Source organism: Hypanus sabinus, chromosome 10 (assembly GCF_030144855.1).
Source record: "Hypanus sabinus isolate sHypSab1 chromosome 10, sHypSab1.hap1, whole genome shotgun sequence".
Classification (NCBI taxonomy): Eukaryota; Metazoa; Chordata; class Chondrichthyes; order Myliobatiformes; family Dasyatidae; genus Hypanus; species Hypanus sabinus.
In genome coordinates, this window is record NC_082715.1 from 146,073,375 (window position 1) to 146,092,893 (window position 19,519).

The 19,519-nt window shown below is 42.1% G+C and overlaps 1 protein-coding gene across 1 annotated transcript in view; it reads left to right on the plus strand.

Moving 5' to 3' along the window:
- Positions 1 to 19,519, plus strand: part of LOC132401206 (protein HIRA) — a 139,969-nt gene that overhangs the window by 68,133 nt on the left and 52,317 nt on the right. The window contains exons 8-12 of the mRNA XM_059983193.1: positions 1,272 to 1,439; positions 9,405 to 9,518; positions 10,497 to 10,567; positions 16,466 to 16,571; positions 18,342 to 18,554. Coding sequence (XP_059839176.1) covers positions 1,272 to 1,439; positions 9,405 to 9,518; positions 10,497 to 10,567; positions 16,466 to 16,571; positions 18,342 to 18,554 — 672 coding nt within the window. The remainder of the gene's footprint in view (positions 1 to 1,271; positions 1,440 to 9,404; positions 9,519 to 10,496; positions 10,568 to 16,465; positions 16,572 to 18,341; positions 18,555 to 19,519) is intronic.

The window sequence follows — 19,519 nt, forward strand, 5'->3', positions numbered from 1 at the left end:
GGAGCAACTGGAAATGGGCTGCTAGTTTGCAAAGATACAGAAAATGGGTGGGCGTTTGAGCAGGGACTTCATGTTAATGGGGGAGTGAGACAGATTTTAAGAGAAGCATTAATGTATCAGTTAATATGCATCATGGGAATAAAAGGATTTGGACTGACGGAATCGCAGTTGTTTTCAAGGAGGTGGACAAAGTGGGCTTTGAGAAAGCCAGTCAGTAGATATAGAATCTAGGGAAGCATGTGGTTTCAATGTTTGGAATGTAGCTCATCCATGAAGAATTCATCAGGAGAGGGAGAAAAATGACTGTCAAATGAACTAACTGTTCTAATTTTGACAAATGAAAATGCAGAAGCTTTCTGCATTGGTGAAGGTGGAGAAGCAAGGAGGGTGTGGAGTGGAGATCAGCTCTATTCTAGAGCCCTGGTTGCTATCTCTCTTGAGATATCATCATCAATTATTTTGTCTTAAGATGCAGAATCAGCTACATTACAATTACTGGAAGATTCTCTGAACAATTACTCACATACAGATGATTACATAAAAATCTAAAGCAGCATAGGAAAGTTACATTAGAAGAAAAATAACAATTTTACACTCTAGTTCAACAGTTGCCCAACCAAAATTTTATACGGCTGTTGCATGACTTTACTACTTTTATACTCGATGCCCTGAGCAATGAAGACAAGCATGCTGCATGCCACCCTTACCACGCTATCCATTTTTATTGCCAGTTTCATGGAGTTATGCACTTAAGCACCAAATTCTTCTGTATATCACTTTTCCTAAGGGTCCTGCCATTTCTGTACATTTTCCTCTTGCATTTTGTCCCAAAATACAGTTCCGTACACTTGTCTGGATTAAACTCCACTTGCTATTTTCTGCTCAAACTTCTGCATAATCTATGTCCTGCTGAATCCTTTGACAACTTTCTTCACTGCCCTCAGCTCCTCCAGTTTTCTTGTTCTTAATCAGACCACGTACATTTTCATTCAGATCATTTATAATTATCACCAGCAACAGAGAGGTCCAAGCATTTCTCCATGTGGAACACCACTGGTCACAGACATCCAGTCAGCATAATACCTGTTCATCATTACTTTATGTTTTCGATGCTTTTTTTTGAAAGAACAAGAAAAATTATACTTGTGTTTCAGAAGGGATTTTAAATTTGCAAGATGTAAGTTCCATTATTTGGTATGGAATTTGGTGTAACTGATCTTGACTTGGTATATGTTGGTCAGACTTCTTAATTATTTTTGTTCTCTCTTTAGTGTGCAGGCACAACACATGTACTGCGTTTAAGCTGGTCCCCAGACGGCCATTATCTTGTATCTGCGCATGCTATGAATAACTCAGGCCCCACAGCCCAGATTATTGAACGGGATGGCTGGAAGACAAACATGGACTTTGTTGGCCATCGAAAGGCAGTTACTGTGGTGGTAAGTGATCTGCCTCTATAAATCCTGTGGAATAGCATTTGGCAGAATGTGATTTATAAATAAGTGCTCTTGATTTTACAGAAGTGAAAAAAGTGTAGGAGGTAGAGAGAGCATGGATTTTCTGTTAAAATAATGATGAGGCTAATGCCATTCACTCTTCACGATTACGTATCACATGTGCATCGAAGCCTACAGTGAAATATGGCACTAACACACCCCAAAGGTGTGCTGGGGACAGCCTGCAGGTGTTGCCACGCGTTCCTGCACCAACATAGCATGACCACAGTGCTCAGATGAACAACACAGAATGTAACAAGCAAGGAAACAACAGTATAAGAAGCCCTCCCATCCACGAACTTGCACGATCCTTTCACCCCAGGACAGGCCTCGCCTTCAACGGACTTGGTTGATTATCCACACATTGTACAGCAATTTCAGGCAAGAGCAGATGCCCAAGTAAATATGAAAACCTTGAAGTTATTGTTGAAGATGTACCTCCCTGCCATTTTCTTATAGAAAATGGTGTCTTGCTGCAGAACATAAGGTGTTATATCTGAATGCGCGCCATAGACAAAATAAATTAGATGAATGCAGCACAGTTGCAGATTGGCAGGTATGATGTCACTGAATCATGGCAGCAAGATTATAGCTGGGAGCTTAACGTCCAAGGATAAGCATTCTATTGAAAGGACAGGCAGGAAGGCAGAGGGGACGGCATTGCTCGGGTAAAAAAATGAAATCAAATCATTAGAAAGAGGTGACATAGGGTTGGGAGGTATTGAATCATTGTGGATAGAGCTAAGGAACTGCAAGGGTAAAAAGATGCTGATGGGAGTTATATACAGACCCCCAAACAGTACAAATACAATGGGAGATAGGAAGTGCATGCCAAAAGGGCAATGTTACAGTAGTCATGGGGGATTTCAATATACAGGTAGATTGGGAAAATCAGATTTGTGGTGGATTACAGGAGGGGGAATTCCTAGAATACCTACGAGATGGCTTTTTAGATCAGCTCATGGCTGAGCCCACCAGGGGATCAGCTATTCTGGATTGGGTGTTGTGCAATGAAACAGAATTGATTAGAGAGCCTAAGGTAGAAGAACCCTTCGTGGAAAGTGATAATAATATATCGAATTCACCCTGAAATTTGAGAAGGAGAAGCTAAAGTCGGATGTATCGGTTTTACAGTGAAGTAAAGGGAATTACATAGGAATGAGAGAGGAGTTGGCCTGAATTGATTGGTAAACAATCCTGGCAGAGATGATGGTGGAGCAGTGAAGGCTCGAATTTCTGGAAGCAATTTGGATGGCACATGATACATACATCCCAAAGAGGAAGAAGTATTGACACAACCATGGCTAACAAGAGAAGTTAAAGCAAACATAAAAACCAAAGAGAGGGTATATATTAGAACAAAAAGTAGTGGGAAGTTAGAAGATTGGGAGATTTTTAAAAACCAACAGAAAACAACTAAAAAATGTCATTAAGAAGAGAAAGATGGAATAAGCTGGCCAATAATATTAAAGATACCAAAAGTTTCTTCAGGTACATAAAATATATGTAACTCTCAGTTTGGCTAGTGGCTTAATATAGGGGATGATAGTGCCTGGCCGAATTTAAGAAATCTAGTTTGGGTGATTGTTGCATGATGTGTCCTGTTGCAAATCAGTACCACAAAATAACAAACAATGCACAATATATCCGATTAAACAACTGAGCTTTATAATACTTAATTTGACTATATGGTTAGTGAAGAAACAAAAAAAAAGGCTCATTCTCATGAATCGGTCTAATGCGCAAACATTGGAGCTCGCTGATAAGGCCATTCGTTATCATCAACCTCCTCTGATCGTTGCTGACCTAGGGACCCTCGCTCCAAGTCCACCCCGTCCGGCAGTCTACCAACTCTCTCCATTCACATCTTCTCTCCTCATCTCTCCCTGGCAAAAGACAGAGAAACCATTACATTAGCAATGAAACCTTACAACGTGTTACACAACCCCCCCTCACCAAATTTAGTCATGTCCTCATTATGTTGCAATAATTTGCCAGCCCTGCCTGTAAAACACAGAAGTCCAATCCAGGTGTACAAGGCAACGACATAGCTCCCCAACTCTGCTCCCCTGGTGCTATGTAGACCAGCCTATCTGGTGCTCTCCTAGTTTTCTGAGACCTCTGTACCCCTCACCTAACTCCTCCGGTTCAGACACTACTGGGGATACTTCCAGTCTACCCTGGTGAGTCCTCCCCCGACCTATCACTCGTGCCCACCTGAAACTCGGACCCCTCTGTCCTGTGGCCAAGCCCCGCTTCATCCCCTGCAGAATCACGCTGCAACCCAGGCTACCCACAGGTAGCCACCCCTCACTTCACCTGACTCAGCGGGAGAAAGGCCAGGAGTCTTTTCCTCAGTCAATGGGGAGTTAGCGAAAGGCAGCATATAGCACGCATTCAGGTCCTCACCTCAAACTTGGCCCCTTAGTCACTTAGCTTATCCACCATCGCCCATTCAACGCCAGAAGTTCCAACTTGGGCATGGGATAGTTTTTCTCGGAGGGTGACAGACTCTGACCAACAAACGCAATGGACCTCAACCCGGTGCCCTGATCCTGATACAGGATGCCCCCAAACCCTCTCGGCTGTCATCCATGTGCAGTACATACGGTAATTGGGGGTCCGCAAAAGCCAGCACCGGCACCTGGGTCAGCAGCTTCTTCAGCGACTGAAAGGCCTCTTCACATTTTGCATCCCACCTCAGTCCAAAGGGCTCAGACGGGCTAAGATACTCTCCACCCTCCTGTCCTTTTCTCCCTCTTCCTTTCTTCCCCAAGGGAGGGTAAATGCACAGAAGCTAATTCAATGAGTCACTCACTCTTGCGTAGCCTTACATGAAGCTCCAATAGTAACCACAGAACCCGAGGAAGGTGTGCAAAGCGCTCACAGTCTGGGGTCTTGGCCAAGTAGTAACCTCCTCTGTCTTAGCCGGATCTGTAGTTACTCCATCCTGGAGACTATGTGCCCAACATAGTCCAGCACCTTCAGCAGCCTGGCTTCATGTTCTTCCAAGGTGGATCCAAATACTATGAGGTCATCCAGATATACAGATACCTCAAGCAGGTTCATATCCCCCATAGTCTTCTCCATGACCTGCTGGAAGGTTGCAGGAACTCCTGAGATATCCTGGGGCATCCTTTCGAACTGGAAAAATCCCAGGGGACATAGAAATGCCGTTTTCTGTTTATTGGCCTCACTCATGGGGATCTGGTAATATCCACTCCTCAAGTCCAGCACACTGAACCACCGCACCACTCGAGCAGGCCAGTGTGTCTTCAGTATTCAGGATTGTATACTGGTCAGGGATGGAGCACCTGTTCAGAGTCCTAAAGTCCACAGTCGCAACTTTAACAGTATTTAACAGTCGAATATCTACCCCACTGGTTCAGTGCTCAGGGTAATCACACAGCATCCAATGGAATCAATCCCAGACGAGTCCCCACAGTTGTAACTCTGTTCGGCTAGCAGCTTAATATAGGAATGATAATCTCTGGCCTAGCCAAACTTAAGAAATCTCATTTGGGTGGATGCTGCGTGATGTGTCCCCTGTTAAAGGTCAGTACCACAAAATAACAAACAGTGTAGGCCTCTGTTAGTCTGGATAGGCCATGGATTTGCGCCTTGGAAAGTTGGACGAGGTCTTTTTTTAATGGAAGACTGGCAGTTGCCGAAGCTGCAGGTATATGCAGGGTGTAACAAGGATGTTAGACGAGGGTAAGCCAGTGGATGTTGTGTACCTAGATTTTCAGAAGGCATTCGATAAGGTGCCACATAGGAGATTGGTGAGTAAAATCAGAGCTCATGGCATTGGGGGCAGGGTTTCAACATGGATAGAAAACTGGTTGGCAGATAGAAAGCAAAGGGTAGCAGTGAATGGGTGTTTCTTGGACTGACCAGTGGGGTACCACAGGGCTCTGTATTGGGACCACAGCTCTTTACGATTTATGTCAACGATTTAGATGAGGGCATTGAAAACTATATCAGCAAGTTTGCTGACGATACTAAACTGGGTGGCAGTGTGACATGCGAAGAGGACGTTAGGAGAATACATGGAGACTTGGATAGGCTGGGTGAGTGGGCAGATACTTGGCAGATGTCATTCAATGTGAATAAATGTGAAGTTATCCACTTTGGAAGCAGGAACAAGAGGGCAGAGTATTGTCTGAATGGTGTAGAGTTAGTTAAGGGAGAAATGCAAAGAGACCTAGGAGTCCTAGTTCATCAGTCAATGAAGGTGAATGAGCAAGTGCAACAGGCAGTGAAGAGGGCAAATGGAATGTTGGCCTTCATTACAAGGGGAATTGAGTACAAGAGCAAGGATGTCCTTTTGCATTTGTACAGGGCCCTGGTGAGACTACACCTGGAATATTGTGTACAGTTTTGGTCTCCAGGTTTAAGGAAGGACATTCTGGCAATTGAGGAAGTGCAGCGTAGATTCACTAGGTTGATTCCTGGGATGGCAGGGCTGTCTTACGCAGAGAGATTGGAGAGATTGGGCTTGTACACGCTGGAATTGAGGAGATTGAGAGGGGATCTGATTGAAACGTTTAAGATAATTAAAGGATTTGATAGGATTGAGGCAGGAAATATGTTCCAGATGTTGGGAGAGTCCAGTACCAGAGGGCATGGATTGAGAATAAGTGGTCAGTTATTTAAAACAGAGTTGAGGAAGAACTACTTCTCCCAGAGAGTTGTGGAGGTGTGGAATGCACTGCCTCGGAAGACGGTGGAGGCCAATTCTCTGGATGCTTTCAAGAAGGAGCTAGATAGATATCTGATGGATAGGGGAATCAAGGGATATGGGGACAAGGCAGGGACTGGGTATTGATGGGGAATGATCAGCCATGATCTCAGAATGGCGGTGCAGACTCGAGGGGCCAAATGGTCTACTTCTGCACCTATTGTCTATTGTCTATTCCCTCTCCATGCCACTGATGTTGTCCAAAGGAAGGGCATTAACAAACAGTACACAATTTGCGATTAAATGATTGAGCTTTGTAATTCTTAATTTGACTATATAGTTAGTAAAGAAACAAAAAAAAGGGCCCATTCTCATGAAACAGTCTAACGCGCAAACGTTGGAGCTCACTGATAAGGCCATTTGTCCACCAGTGACATACTCTGATTGTTGCTGACCTTCGGACCTTCGCACCAAGACCACTCCATCAGTGGTCTAGCAACACTCTCTTATTTGTGTCTTCTCTCCTCATCTCTCCCCGGCAAAAGACTGCGAATTCCTGGCTCCCAGACACACAAGAAAGAAAAACATCTTGCTTATTGGCTAACATGCCCTGTTATCTATAGTCATAACCCAAACATTGCTGCTACAGAGAAACCATTACCTCAGCAGTGGAACATTACGGAGGAGCTGTTACATTAGCAGTGAAACCTTACAGTGTGTTACATATAAAAGAACTGTGAGAGTGAATATCGGACCATTGCAAAACGATGCTGGAGAGATAGTAATGGGACAACGAAATGGCCAATATATTGATTAGCAGTACGGAGGAAGTAACAGGTGTCAGGGTGCATGAATTGCATGAAGTTACCAAACCTAGACAGAAGGTTCTTGGGAAACTGAAAGATCTGAAGATAGCTTAGTCACCTGGACCAGATGGTGTACACCTCAGAATGTTGAAAGAGGTGGCTGAAGAGATCGGGGAGACATTAGTAATGATATTTCAAGAATCACTAGATTCTGGAATGGTTCCTGAAGACTGGATAGTTGCAAATTACACTCTACTATTCAAGAAGGGAGAGGGGCAGAAGAAAGGAAACTACAGTCTGACCTCAGTGGTTGGGAAGATGTTGGAGATTATTAAGGATGAGATCTCGGGTTTCTTGGAGGCACATGATAAAATAGGATATTGTCAGCATGGTTTCCTGAGCAAAATTTTGCCTGACAGATCTGTTGGAATTCTTTGAAGAAATAAGCAGGATAGACAAAGGAGAATTGGTTGAATGTTATGTATGTGGATTTTCAGAGGCCTTTGCCAAGGTGCCACACATGTGGTTGCTTAACAAGCTGCGAGCCAATGGTATTAAGGGTAGATTCTAGCATGGTTAAAGCAGTGACTGACTGGCAGGAGGCAAAGAGTGGGAATAGAGGGAGCCTTTGCTGGCCTGCTGCCAGTCACTAGTGGTGTTCCACAGGGGTCAGTGTTGGGACCAATTCCTTTTACGTTATATGTCAATGATTTGGATGATTGAATTGATGGTTTTGTTGAAATGTTTGCAAACGATATGAAGATAGGTGGAGGGGCAGGTAGTTTTGAGAATGTAGAGAGGCTACAGAAGATTAAGAAGGAGAATGGCAAAGATGTGGCAGATGGAATAGTGTCGGGAGGTGTATGGTCATGCACTTTGGTAGAAGAAATGAAAGGGTTGACTTTTCTAAATGGATAGAAAATACAAAAATCCAGGCACAAAGGGACTTGGGACTCCTTGTGCAGGATTCCCTGTATGATAATTTGCAGGCTGAGTCTGTGGTGAGAAAGGCAAATGCATTGTTAGCATTCATTTCAAGAGAACTAAAACATAAAAGCAAGGATGTAATGCTGAAACTTCATAAAGCACTGGTGAGACCTGCTTGAAGTATTGTGAGCTGGCTTGGGTATGTAAGAAAGGATGTGCTGAAAGCAGGTTCAAAGGAGATTCACGAAAATGATTCCAGAATTGAATGGCTTGTCATATGAAGAGTGTTTATTGGCTCTGGGCCTGTACTCACTAGAACTGAGAAGTGAGGGATAACCTAATTGAAACCTATCGAGTGGTAAAAGGTGTTGATAGAGCAGATGTGGAGAGGATGTTTCCTACGGTGGGAAAATCTAAGACCAGAGTACACAGCCACAGAATAGAGAGAGGGCTATCCTTTTAGAATCGATGTGAGAAGGAATTTCTTTAGGCAGTGAGTGGTGAATCTGGAATTCTTTGCCACAGGCAGCTGGTAGTGCTAAGTCTTTATGTATATTTAAGGCAGAGGTTGATAGATTCTTAATTGGTCAGGACCTGAATGCCTGGCAGGAGAAGACAGGAGATTGGGGATGAGAGAAAATTGGATCAGCTATGATAAAATGGTTGAGTGGACTCAATGGGCCAAATCGCTTAATTCTGCTCCTATACTGTATCTTATGGTCTTATAACTTGCTATTGAAGTGGATGTAACATTTTCTAAGTGCCGTTTCAAACATATATCCTGGTTGTAGCTCAACACTTCAATATTCCAATTTGCATGTCTTGATCAGATATTTTTTCTGATTTGACCGGGGAATTGTTTACAAGATTGGGTGGTCTGATTGCATGTATCCCGGATGTTCTGCAGAGCAAAAAAATGCCCATTTTGATCTCAAACATTTCAACAGCCTGCCAGTTAAAAGCTTATAGAAATTAATTGAGCACTTTCCTTTAGGAATGTGTTCAAGAACTTTAAACTTTGGGTTCAAGGTAATTGGTAAAATTAGTGAAGTAAAGATTTTCTTTCCCAAAATGGTGACTGTCAGTCTTTTGTGATACGGGGAGAAACTCTCATCACAAATGAGCACTTGAAGAGTTTGAACTTTCAATGCTCTGGCCTGAGAGCTGGGATTTGGGATTAGCATAATTAGTTTGTTTTGACTGACACAGACAAATTGTGATGAATGCCTTGTTCTGTTCTTTGTGCTTCTGATCAATTGGAGTAGATTAGAACATGGCCCAACTATCGCTATCTTATGAGAGGAGTGAGTGAGTGAATTCTTTAGGCTTGAAAATTTTGAATGTCACTAGCATTGAAATCTACCAGTGTTACGTACTCAAACCTGCTATGTGCCTGCATGTGCTGATCAGTAGACAGAGTGAATTAGTAGCTTCGTTATACATTGGACGTAAAGCTGCACGATGTTGATAGCTTTCTTCTTTTTCCATCTTTAGAAATTTAACCCTAAGATCTTCAAGAAGAAGCCGCGGAATGGAAGCTCTAATAAACCCAGCTGTCCTTACTGTTGTTGTGCGGTGGGGAGTAAAGACCGGTCCCTCTCAGTTTGGGTAAGCTCTGAGACCTAGACATGCTTTACTTCTGCCTTCCTTTCTTTCACTTTCTCCCTCTTACATACATAATAGTTTTTCTGTTTCATGAACATGATTTATCACTTAACATTTTGCAATTTTACTAAGGAATATTTGACCTGAAATATTTTCCTAATTTCTTTTACTACAGCTGTTGCATGATCTGCCTACAATTTCCATCCTTTGTTTTAACTTCAGATTTAGAGCACCTGCAGTGATTTGTGTGATCCAGTACATTGGATCTTCCTGGATTACACAAACCTACTTTTAGTTGTGCTTAGTGTGAGCCTCTGCCATAAACACTGTCCTTGATTCCAGCCCCATATCTTCCCCACATGCTGAATCAGACTGTTGACTTTTTAGTTGACACTGTGCTTTCCACCCCAGTCATAGTGTGTGTTTCTTTCTCTGTAACATCTCCCTGCTCTATCCATGTACTGATGAATATTTTCATCAACATTGTTGCCACCTCCAGATTCTACGTTCTTCACAATCCTCTGCAAGCTGCAGCTCATTCAAAGTGTTACTGCTCAATTCCTAACCAACACAAAATCCAGCTCGCTGAGTCTCCTCTGCACTTGCTAAGTTGTATTGGTTCCCAGATCCCTAATGTCCTTCTGTTTGCATTTCTTCAGACATTTCATATTTGACAGCAGTCCAGGAACTGCATTTCTCCAGCACTGGGGAGCTGACTTCCTTCATTCTACTATTGGTCTGCCGTAGTCCAGGCACTAAATCCTGAAGTTCTCTCATTGTTTCCTGGATTATTATCTCTTCCCTTTAAGGCATGCCCTATAACCGATCCCTTTGACTAAGCTTTTTACTTTCAGTTGGAATTGGTTTCCTTTGTGCTTGGGCATTTTTTTGTGATTTGCTTTTGCCTGTCTTAAATGGATTAGGTATCTGAAAGAAACACCAGGTTGCAGTTTGTGTTCATTTGTTGCTTTGTTTCTGCAGCTGACGTGCCTGAAACGCCCCCTGGTGGTGATTCATGAATTATTTGACAAATCAATTATGGATATTTCCTGGTAAGGGTCACATTGGATTGCTCTAATAGTGCTCCATTTCATATGTATTTAATTATATGAGAGCGAAATTGATAGTAGTATTGCAATAGAAAATTAACTGAATTAATTCAATAATTAGAGGAAAAATCATTTTGTAAGATTTCAATTTTATTTTAGAATCAATCATGTGTTCTTTTTGCATGCTTAATTGCTTCTGGATCAGAATAAGATGTCAGCTGATCTGTTCTTCAGTCAGTATGACATAATCTAGAAACTGGTCATTTTGAACTTTTGCAAGCCGTTTGATTTTGAAAGCATCACACTTGGCTTGTGCCTAATCTACCAAGCTACATATTTAAAACACGAGGCTCTATGCAGCTCAGAATCTAGAGTGATACACATGAAATGCTGGAGTAACTCAGCAGGCCACAGAGCATCAATGGAAAGGAATTAACAGTTGATGTTTCAGACTGAGACCTGTCATCAGGACTGGAAAGGAAGAGAGAAGGAGCCTCAATAAGAAGATGGAAGGAGGGGAAGGAGTACAAGCTGATAGTTGAGGCCAGGTAGGTGGGAGAGGGGGAATGGTGAGAAGCTGGGAGGTGATAGGTGGAACAGGTAAAGGGCTGAAGAAAAAGGAATCTGCTAGGGGAGGAGAGGGGACCGTGGGGAAAAAGGGAAGGAGGATGGGCAGCAGGTATTGTTGATAAGTGAGTAGAGGAGAATAAAGGAGCTAAAATGGGGAATAAAATAGGGAAAAGTGGGAGGGGGAGGATTACTGGAAGTTCGAGAAGTCAGTGTTCATGCCATCAGGTTGCAGGATTCCCAGATGGAATATGAGGGGTTGTTCCTCCAACCTGAGAGTGACCTCGTTGTTGCAGTAGAGGAGGTTGTGAACCACCATGTCAGAATGGGAGTGGAGATTGGAATTAAAATGGTTGACCATTGGGAAATCTTGCTTGTTGTGGATGGAGCAACCATTCCTCCAGTGTACATCAGGTCCCAGCGTTGCAGACGAGACAACGTCAGAGCACTGGATACAGTAGGTGACCCCAACAGATTGCAGATTATGTGTTGCCTCATCTGGAAGGACTGTTTGGGGCCATGGATGGAGGTGAGGGTAGAGATGAAGCATTTCTATTGCTTGCAGGGATAAGTGCCAGATGGAAGTTTGGACGTGGGACTGACAGAGGGAGTATCCCTGTGGAAAGCGGAGGGGGAGATGAAAATGTGTCTGGTGGGGAGGATCCTGTTGAAGAATCAATAGGTGCCCTGTGGAAGTTGTGGAGAGTGATGTGCTGGATGCATAGGCTCATGAGTGTTGGGTAAGGAGAAGAGGAACAATGCCTATTATGGCAGCGGTAAGATGAGGTGAGAGTGAATGTCTGGGAAATGGAGGAGATGCAGGTGAGGGCAGCATCAATGGTGGAGGAAGGGAAGTCCTGTCCTTTGAAAGAGGAGGACATCTCTAAGGATAGTAGATTTTAAAAATCATCTTAAAGCAATGTTGCTTATTGATGACTTGAGCATTGGTTTCTCTAACTTACAGTAATTTTCCCCCTGCCCCTTCCCATGCCTACTCTGGCTCCCTTCTTACCTCTTCTCTTCTTGTCACTTGCCTATTATTTCCCCTTGGTGCCTCCCACTTCCCTTTCTCCCACTGTCAGCTCTCCTCCTATCACATTCGTTCTTCTTCACCTCTTCACCCAGCTTCATCCCGCTTCCCAACTTCGTACTTCATCCCCCTCTCCCACCTACCTGGCCTCATCTATCATCTTCTAGCTTGTACTCCTTCCTCTCCCCCCACTTTCTTATTCTGGATCCTTCCCCTTCCTTTCCAGTCCTGAGAAGGGTCTCAGTCTGAAACGTTTATAGTTTATTCCTTTCCATAGATGCTGCCTGGCCTGCTGAGTTCCTCTATCATTTTGTGTGTGTTAACCTAGATATTTACTCTGCTCGCTATCAGCATAATATGGCTGTAAAACATACCTTTCTAAAATGCTCAGCAGTGCATGTGACAAATAAAGCTAATCTGATTTTAAAGATACATTGGGAATATTTGGAACCTATCTCGCGTGGGAAGCAATCTTATCAGATTTCCTTTCCCCATCCCTATAATTAGATTTGTGGCAGGAACAGTATCATGTGCCTCAGGTACTGCTGGTGTGCCTTAGCTGGTAAGGAGGAATTTGACTAACGAAAAGTGTCTGATGAGAGGGTGAGGTAAACAAGTTAATTGCTTGATGAAATCTTCTACTGCTTTGGTTCTGCAATCGCTCTGGACCATGCCCTGGTTTCGTGGATTCTGAGGTGGCTGATGTCAGTATGGGAGCTACAGATGGGCAGGAGGAGGAAGTTTGTGACATTGTTCATTCCTTTCACAGTTTACTGTATGTGGGGCTTCTGTGTGCTCCTGATGCAACACCTTGAGGTTCTTAATAGCTCCACTTTGATCAGTCATGGGCCATACAGACTGGGGGGTCAAATGGGATGCGGTTAAGAAGGCAGATGGCATATTATTAAGAGGGTTGCAAGAGGGTTGGAGTTTAGAGGTAGAGCAGTATGGCCACAACTGTAGAGTGTGTTGGTGAGGCTAACACCTGTAGTACTGTACAGTTCTGATCCCCTTACTTGAGAAAGGATATTGGAGACAGTCCAAAAGAAATTCACTCAGCTGTTTTCCTGGGAATGAAAGTTTTGTTGTCTTGAGCAGCAAAATAAGTTAGATCTGTATTCTTTGGAGTCTGGAGGAATGAAATGTACAATATCCAAAGAAGGCATGAATTGGGTAGTTGTTGTGGTGGTCTCACTAAAGGAAGAAGCTCAAATGAGGGGATGTGTTGCATAAACTCTTTTCGGCTTCCAGCCAGGTCCAGGTGTTGATTTTAACTAAATTTTATGGCATACTCCACCATCTTCATCAAGGATGAAGCCTAGGCATGTTGAGTACGGCGGTATATAAACTCAACTCCCGTCGTCCATCCTTCTGATTGGTTACATCTCAACCAAACAGGTTTCTGCTGTCCCACCTTGTTTAAAATCGTACTCTAGTTCTTACTTAGAGTGAGACCTTCGTCTTTGTTGAAATTGTTCTCTCATCTTATTTAAATGGCTTCCTTCACCAAGTGGTCCCAAAAGCCATTGGTGTGGCACAGTAGTCTTGCACCATCAAAGTCAATCCTGTGGTCATTGCACATGCAATGTTCTGCTACTCACGATTTGTCTGGGTGATCCACACAGATAAGCCTTCTATGCTCCTTGACGCGGCATTACACTGTGTGTCCCGTCTGGTCGATATACACTGCTCTGCACTCACAGGGAATCCTGTGAATGGCAACCATCCTGAGACCCAGCTCATTGATCCATGTTAACTGGGATTGGAGGATGGTATTTATCTTGTATTTCTTCAGGATCTTGGTGATCCTTCCAGAAGCTGTGGAAATGTATGGAAGATGGGCAGACGGAAAAACCAGGAAACCCACCGCCGAGAAGGAGCTTGTCGCTGGTTTGTCATCAAAACATTGGTTAAAATCGACACCTGAACCCAGCTGGAAGCCCGAGAAGAGTTTGTGTGTGTGATACACGCTGCAAAAGCACTGGATCCTTTCTCAGCGGCTGTGTTTATTGATTTGGCGGTGGTTATTTAAAAATTAAATGCATAGCAATTTTTCTCACAGATGGTGTTAAATTGCTGGTATTTTCTACCCCAGAGGGCTTTAGCGTCTTAGCCACTGGATGCATTTTTTTTCCAAAGATTGCGAACTAGTATGGAAAAGATTTGGCCTGAGGCGGATCAGTCATGATTACTTGGAGGGGTTGAGGGTCTGAGTGGCGTATACCTGCTCCTATGTTCCTAGGTACTTATGTTTTTATGTGATATTCAAATTGTACTGGAGTAAGCTGAGAGAGTGGAATCAACTTAATGGTTCAAATTTAAAGAAATAAGTCACATGTATAGTACATCAAAATATTAAAAAACATACAGTGACTACGTCAACGCCCGACACAGTCCGAGGATGTGTTAGGGCAGCCCACAAATATAGTCATGTTTCTGGTACCATAGTAGCATGTCCACAACTTAATAACCCTAGTCCAAACGTCTTTGGAATGTGGGAGGAAACCAGAGTACCTGGAGGAAAGCCATGGGAGAACATATAAACTCCGTACTGGCGGCGGCCAGAATTGAACCCTGATCACTGGGATTGTAAAGCCTCTACGCTACTGTGGCACCTGCACTTGGAATTATTAATAAACACTTTCACTAGCACAGCCACCTTCTTATCATCCAGGTTCCTTGATTCTATCATATTAAGATGGGTCTGGCGATATTCAGCAACGTTTAGCAGGCAGCTAGCAATTTGAGTGACTATTTTACTAAATGTACTTTTTCTGGACTACGATCACTGCAGTACCCAGTCTGTAATTTCCCTTTGGGATCTGTGCTTCTGAACAGTCTGAACGATCTGGGGTTTTTATGGTATCCTGAAGGATTTGGCGAACTGGACTCTTGAGAATGCAGCTTCGGCTGTGGCCATTGCTGCAGCAGACTTCAGGCTGGATTGAAATTTGGGCCCCGTTGAAGTGGTGGGGCCAGGGCCTGAGAGTGAGATACAAACTGATGTTTAGCTGATTTAAGTGCTGAACCAGATTAAAAAGATCAAGGTCGAGGGCAGAGGAGGAACTGCTGTTCAGTTCACTACTCTATGTCTTAGTTACCTCAGCACTGAACTGATTCTGCAGCTCTGGCCTGCAGCCATTGGGTTCCTGGACTAGTTGCACTTGCCTCAGCGCTAAACTGGCTCCATTTCTTTCGAGAACTCTAGTTCATGTCTTGTGTATTATTTGTTTACATTTGTTTTGCTTCCATGATTTTTTCCCCATAAATTGGGTATTTGATGGTCTTTGTTGTGTGGGGTTTATCGTGGATCTTACCGTGTTTGTTTTGTGACTGCCTGCAAAAAGATGAATCTTTAAGGTTGTATATGGTATACATTGATAATAAGTTTACTTTAATCTTTATTCAACCAGAAAGACATGACTGTTACTCTGCGGTGCAATCTCCATGTGTGGCAGAACTTGTGAAACTAAAACAGGCTTTAGTGTATTTGGGTGCTTGATAGTTCGCATTTAAGGATTTGTTTCACTGCAATAATACCCCTTGACTCTACAAGCCAGCTCCTATACTTTTGTGGTTTGATTTTGCTTCAAGATGTCTGAAAGTATGCTACTCTTGCATGCAATCGTACTGTGGTTGCCTCTTCCTCAAGAGTCTCTTACTATGCAATCACCAATTAATAGATATTACTAATTACTAATCTCATTAAGGGAAAAATTAAAATCATTTGATTCCATTGTGTATTGCACCAGGAAACTGTTTCAAATAAATTCTGTGAATTGTTCAATTTTGCCACATCAATTTATCCAGTTTATATGAAAATTGTAACTCCCAGGACGTTCACATTTCCTTTTTAAAGGCTGTTATTTCATGATTGATTGTAACAAAGTAATAAAGTGCTCCTACAGACTCTTTTGTCCTTCCTTATCCCACTATTTCTAACATTTCAGATTCTAGTTCCTGATAAGTATGACTACCTTTCTTTCCTACACTGTTGCCTTTTATGATCCATTTTACTCCCTGTACTGAAATGCTACCTCCAGTTTTCCAGCTCTCCTGGTACTGCTTTCATGTCAATCTCAATTTCTTTTTACATCATGTTTGCATTCATTACAAATTGATAAGAACATCCCTTTTGCATCCATGAATTAATTTTGCTTGTGTTTGTAGATGACCCAAAGGGAAGAATGCCTACTTTGCAGATATTCTGCATTGATCGGGGAAGTTGGCAGTTAGTTGGTAATTTGGGTGCAAAATGTTGACTTTGAAAGTGTTAAATATGTAGATATGTCTTTTTACACCAGGACTTTAACAGGTTTGGGATTGCTGGTGTGCTCAATGGATGGAACAGTGGCATTTCTGGATTTCTCACAGGAAGAACTGGGTGATCCACTGACTGAGGAGGAGAAGGTAATAAAAGCTGGTTCTCCAGCTGTGCAGAAGCATCAAATGTGTGCTTGCTGTCTCAATTGGATGCAAATGACAAAATTGCTTGTAAAGTGGTCGTGTTACTTACGTCAGAGAGAATAATCTTCAAGCAAAGATGTAATAATAGTGATCTAACTTTCTGAAACTAATAATGTTTCTCTTGAATTTTGAAGCAATCAGAGAAGAAAGTGAATGATAAACATAAAGTAAAAGGTGGAAGATAAACCTGAAAGTAAACTAAAAGGTGGAAGATAAAAGATATTAACAACAGCTTATATCCCTTCTCTTAGAGTGACAACATGAAAAGAAGCTTTTAGAATAAAATAAATGTAACATTTCTCCAAATGTGCTTGTTTCCTAATGAATGATGTTCTTTTATGATGGATCACTGAAATTTTGACAGGAGTAGGTATTTTTGGGTCCCCTTATGTGGAGTTGCTTGTTATTGGACAAGTTGTAGATCATCATTTTCCACAAAGCTGTATGCAAGCAATTAATCTCCAATGCTGTCTTAGTCAACCATGTCCAAAGGCAAAGAGCAAGTTAAATGCTTAGACAAATGCAGTCAAATGGTGCCAAAGGCCTCATATAGAGCTTTATAGTGCAGTATTCACTGATGCCCAGCTCTCACATTTTGTGCTAAAATTATGGATCATTCAAGCTGCCTACCTCTACGACCGTCAACACTTCTGCTGTTAATTCAGACTAGGCTCAACACTGCTTATATTGCAGTTAGTAATGTGCACGTTGGGTGTCATTTCATCTGGACATTTCGGTTTTAAAATTTTGTCGTTTATACCTGAGGCGTGAATTACACTGGATGATTTGTTAACAGCATTGATAATTGGTTTATTATTGTCACATGTAAGGAGATATAGTGAAAAGCTTTTGGTTTGCATGCCGTCCATCACAGATCATTTCATTACATCAATACATTGAGGTAAAAGCGATAAGAGAATGCAGAATGTATAGTTACAGTTCCAGAGAAAGTGCAGTGCAGGCAGACGATAAGATGCAAGCCATGATGAAGTAGGTCAAGAATCCATTTTATTGTTCAAAAAGTCTGTTCAGTAGTCTTATAGAAGTGGAGTGGAAGCTGTCCTTGAGTCTGCTGGTATGCCAGTTAAGGCTTTTGTATCTTCTGCCTGAAGGGAATGAGCTGTGTAGGTGGAGTCAATGGAGAGGAGGGCTGTTTATGTGATACACTTGGCTTCATTCACAACTCTCTGCAATTTCTTGTGGCCTTGAGCAAAGCAATGGCCATACCAAACTGTACAACTACGGAATACCAAATACTTTTAATATATGTTACTGGAATATGTGGTTGGAGTTGAATTTTTGTCCTACTTATGAAATCTTAGTGGGGGTGATGTGGGGGAGAGAGCTCAACAATGCTACTGGATGACTGAAGTTAAACTCGTACACATTCTTGTTTATCATACTTTTCTCACTAGTAAAGTTAACGAGGGCAAAATTTAATATTCACATGTTATGCATTGCTTTTCATCCATTTCAATGCAAGCTGTAACATTATTTTGAATTAAGATCACAGTTTCCATAAAAGAGCGTAAGTGCACACTGATGTCGCACTTGCCTACTTAAGATTGCTTCATGTTGTCGAGAGAACATAACTCAATGGGAGCAGTAATAAATCTGGTTATTAGAATATTAAAGATTCCCCTTTAAGGCATATTATAACTCTTCACCTGCTTGGTGACCCAAATATTTTATTATTTTTCCTCTGCCTTACAGAACATGATTCACCAGAAGACTTATGGCAAAAGCTTAGCAATTACAACAGAGCAGCAGCTGTCCACCACTATCATCGAGAATCCAGAGATGTTGAAGTACCAACAGCAACAGAAGCAGTTACAGGAACAGAAAAATGCATTGGGTTCCAGGGAGCTGATGGCTCCCAAAGTGCCGAATATGCTGAATGGAGAGAGCTTGGAGGACATTCGAAAGGTAATGGATGAGAAATCGCCTCTTGAGAATTGAAATTTTAATTAATCCTGCTTTTGCTTTTGTGCCACGGGTTTGAATATTGCAGTGCAGTGTAAAAAGTGCTTGAGGAACTCAGTAGAATAGGCCACCAGTCTTGATGAAGGGTCTCAGCTTGAAATGTTGACTGTTTGTTCCCCATCATAGATGCTGCCTATTCTGCTGAGTTCCCTTCAGTATTTTATATGTTTCTGTGGATTACCGGCATCTGCAGAGTCTCTTGTGTTTTTGAATATTGCAGGGATGGTTACAGCTGGTACCCAGGGAGACTATCAGTTATGGGGTCTGAAGCAGATGTGTTTTTATTACTCATTGCTGTTTGTGATTCACTGAAATACACTCAAATGTTTCATGCGTACAGTTGGTGTTCACTTCTGCTCTTTCAGAACCTGCAATATTTTTGTGCTAAAAAAAATTCTGGTTTAGCAAAAACCTTTTGTGCTCTTTTCGATGGCCACATTAGTTGACACACCAACCTAAAAGTGAGAAATTCGAAATAGCATTTTAATATGGCTTCAATTGATTTAGAATTTCAGTTTATATTTGTGCAATATTTAGAACCATTTTAGGAAAATTAGACCTGAATTAAATGAGAGGAGCTTCCAAATATGCACTTCTTGTTAATAGCCTGTTTCAATCATACTTTCAAACTCTGTGATTTTTAAAAAACCTTTTCATTAATATTGCGGATGGATTGTAATTATTGTTTTGTAATATTAACTAAGTGTCTTGTACTGTTTGATATAACTTGCAATATCTCTCTGCTCAAGTGGCATGTAAGAGGAAGACAGCCTTTTTCTTTGCAGTACATCGCACTATATCTCAGACATATTGCTTTTGGCCAAATGACATGTTCATTCAGGTATATTTTCCTTTGAGGAGGAATTTTTAGTCCTTTCATCCTCCCACATGTCCATTGATATTGTTGA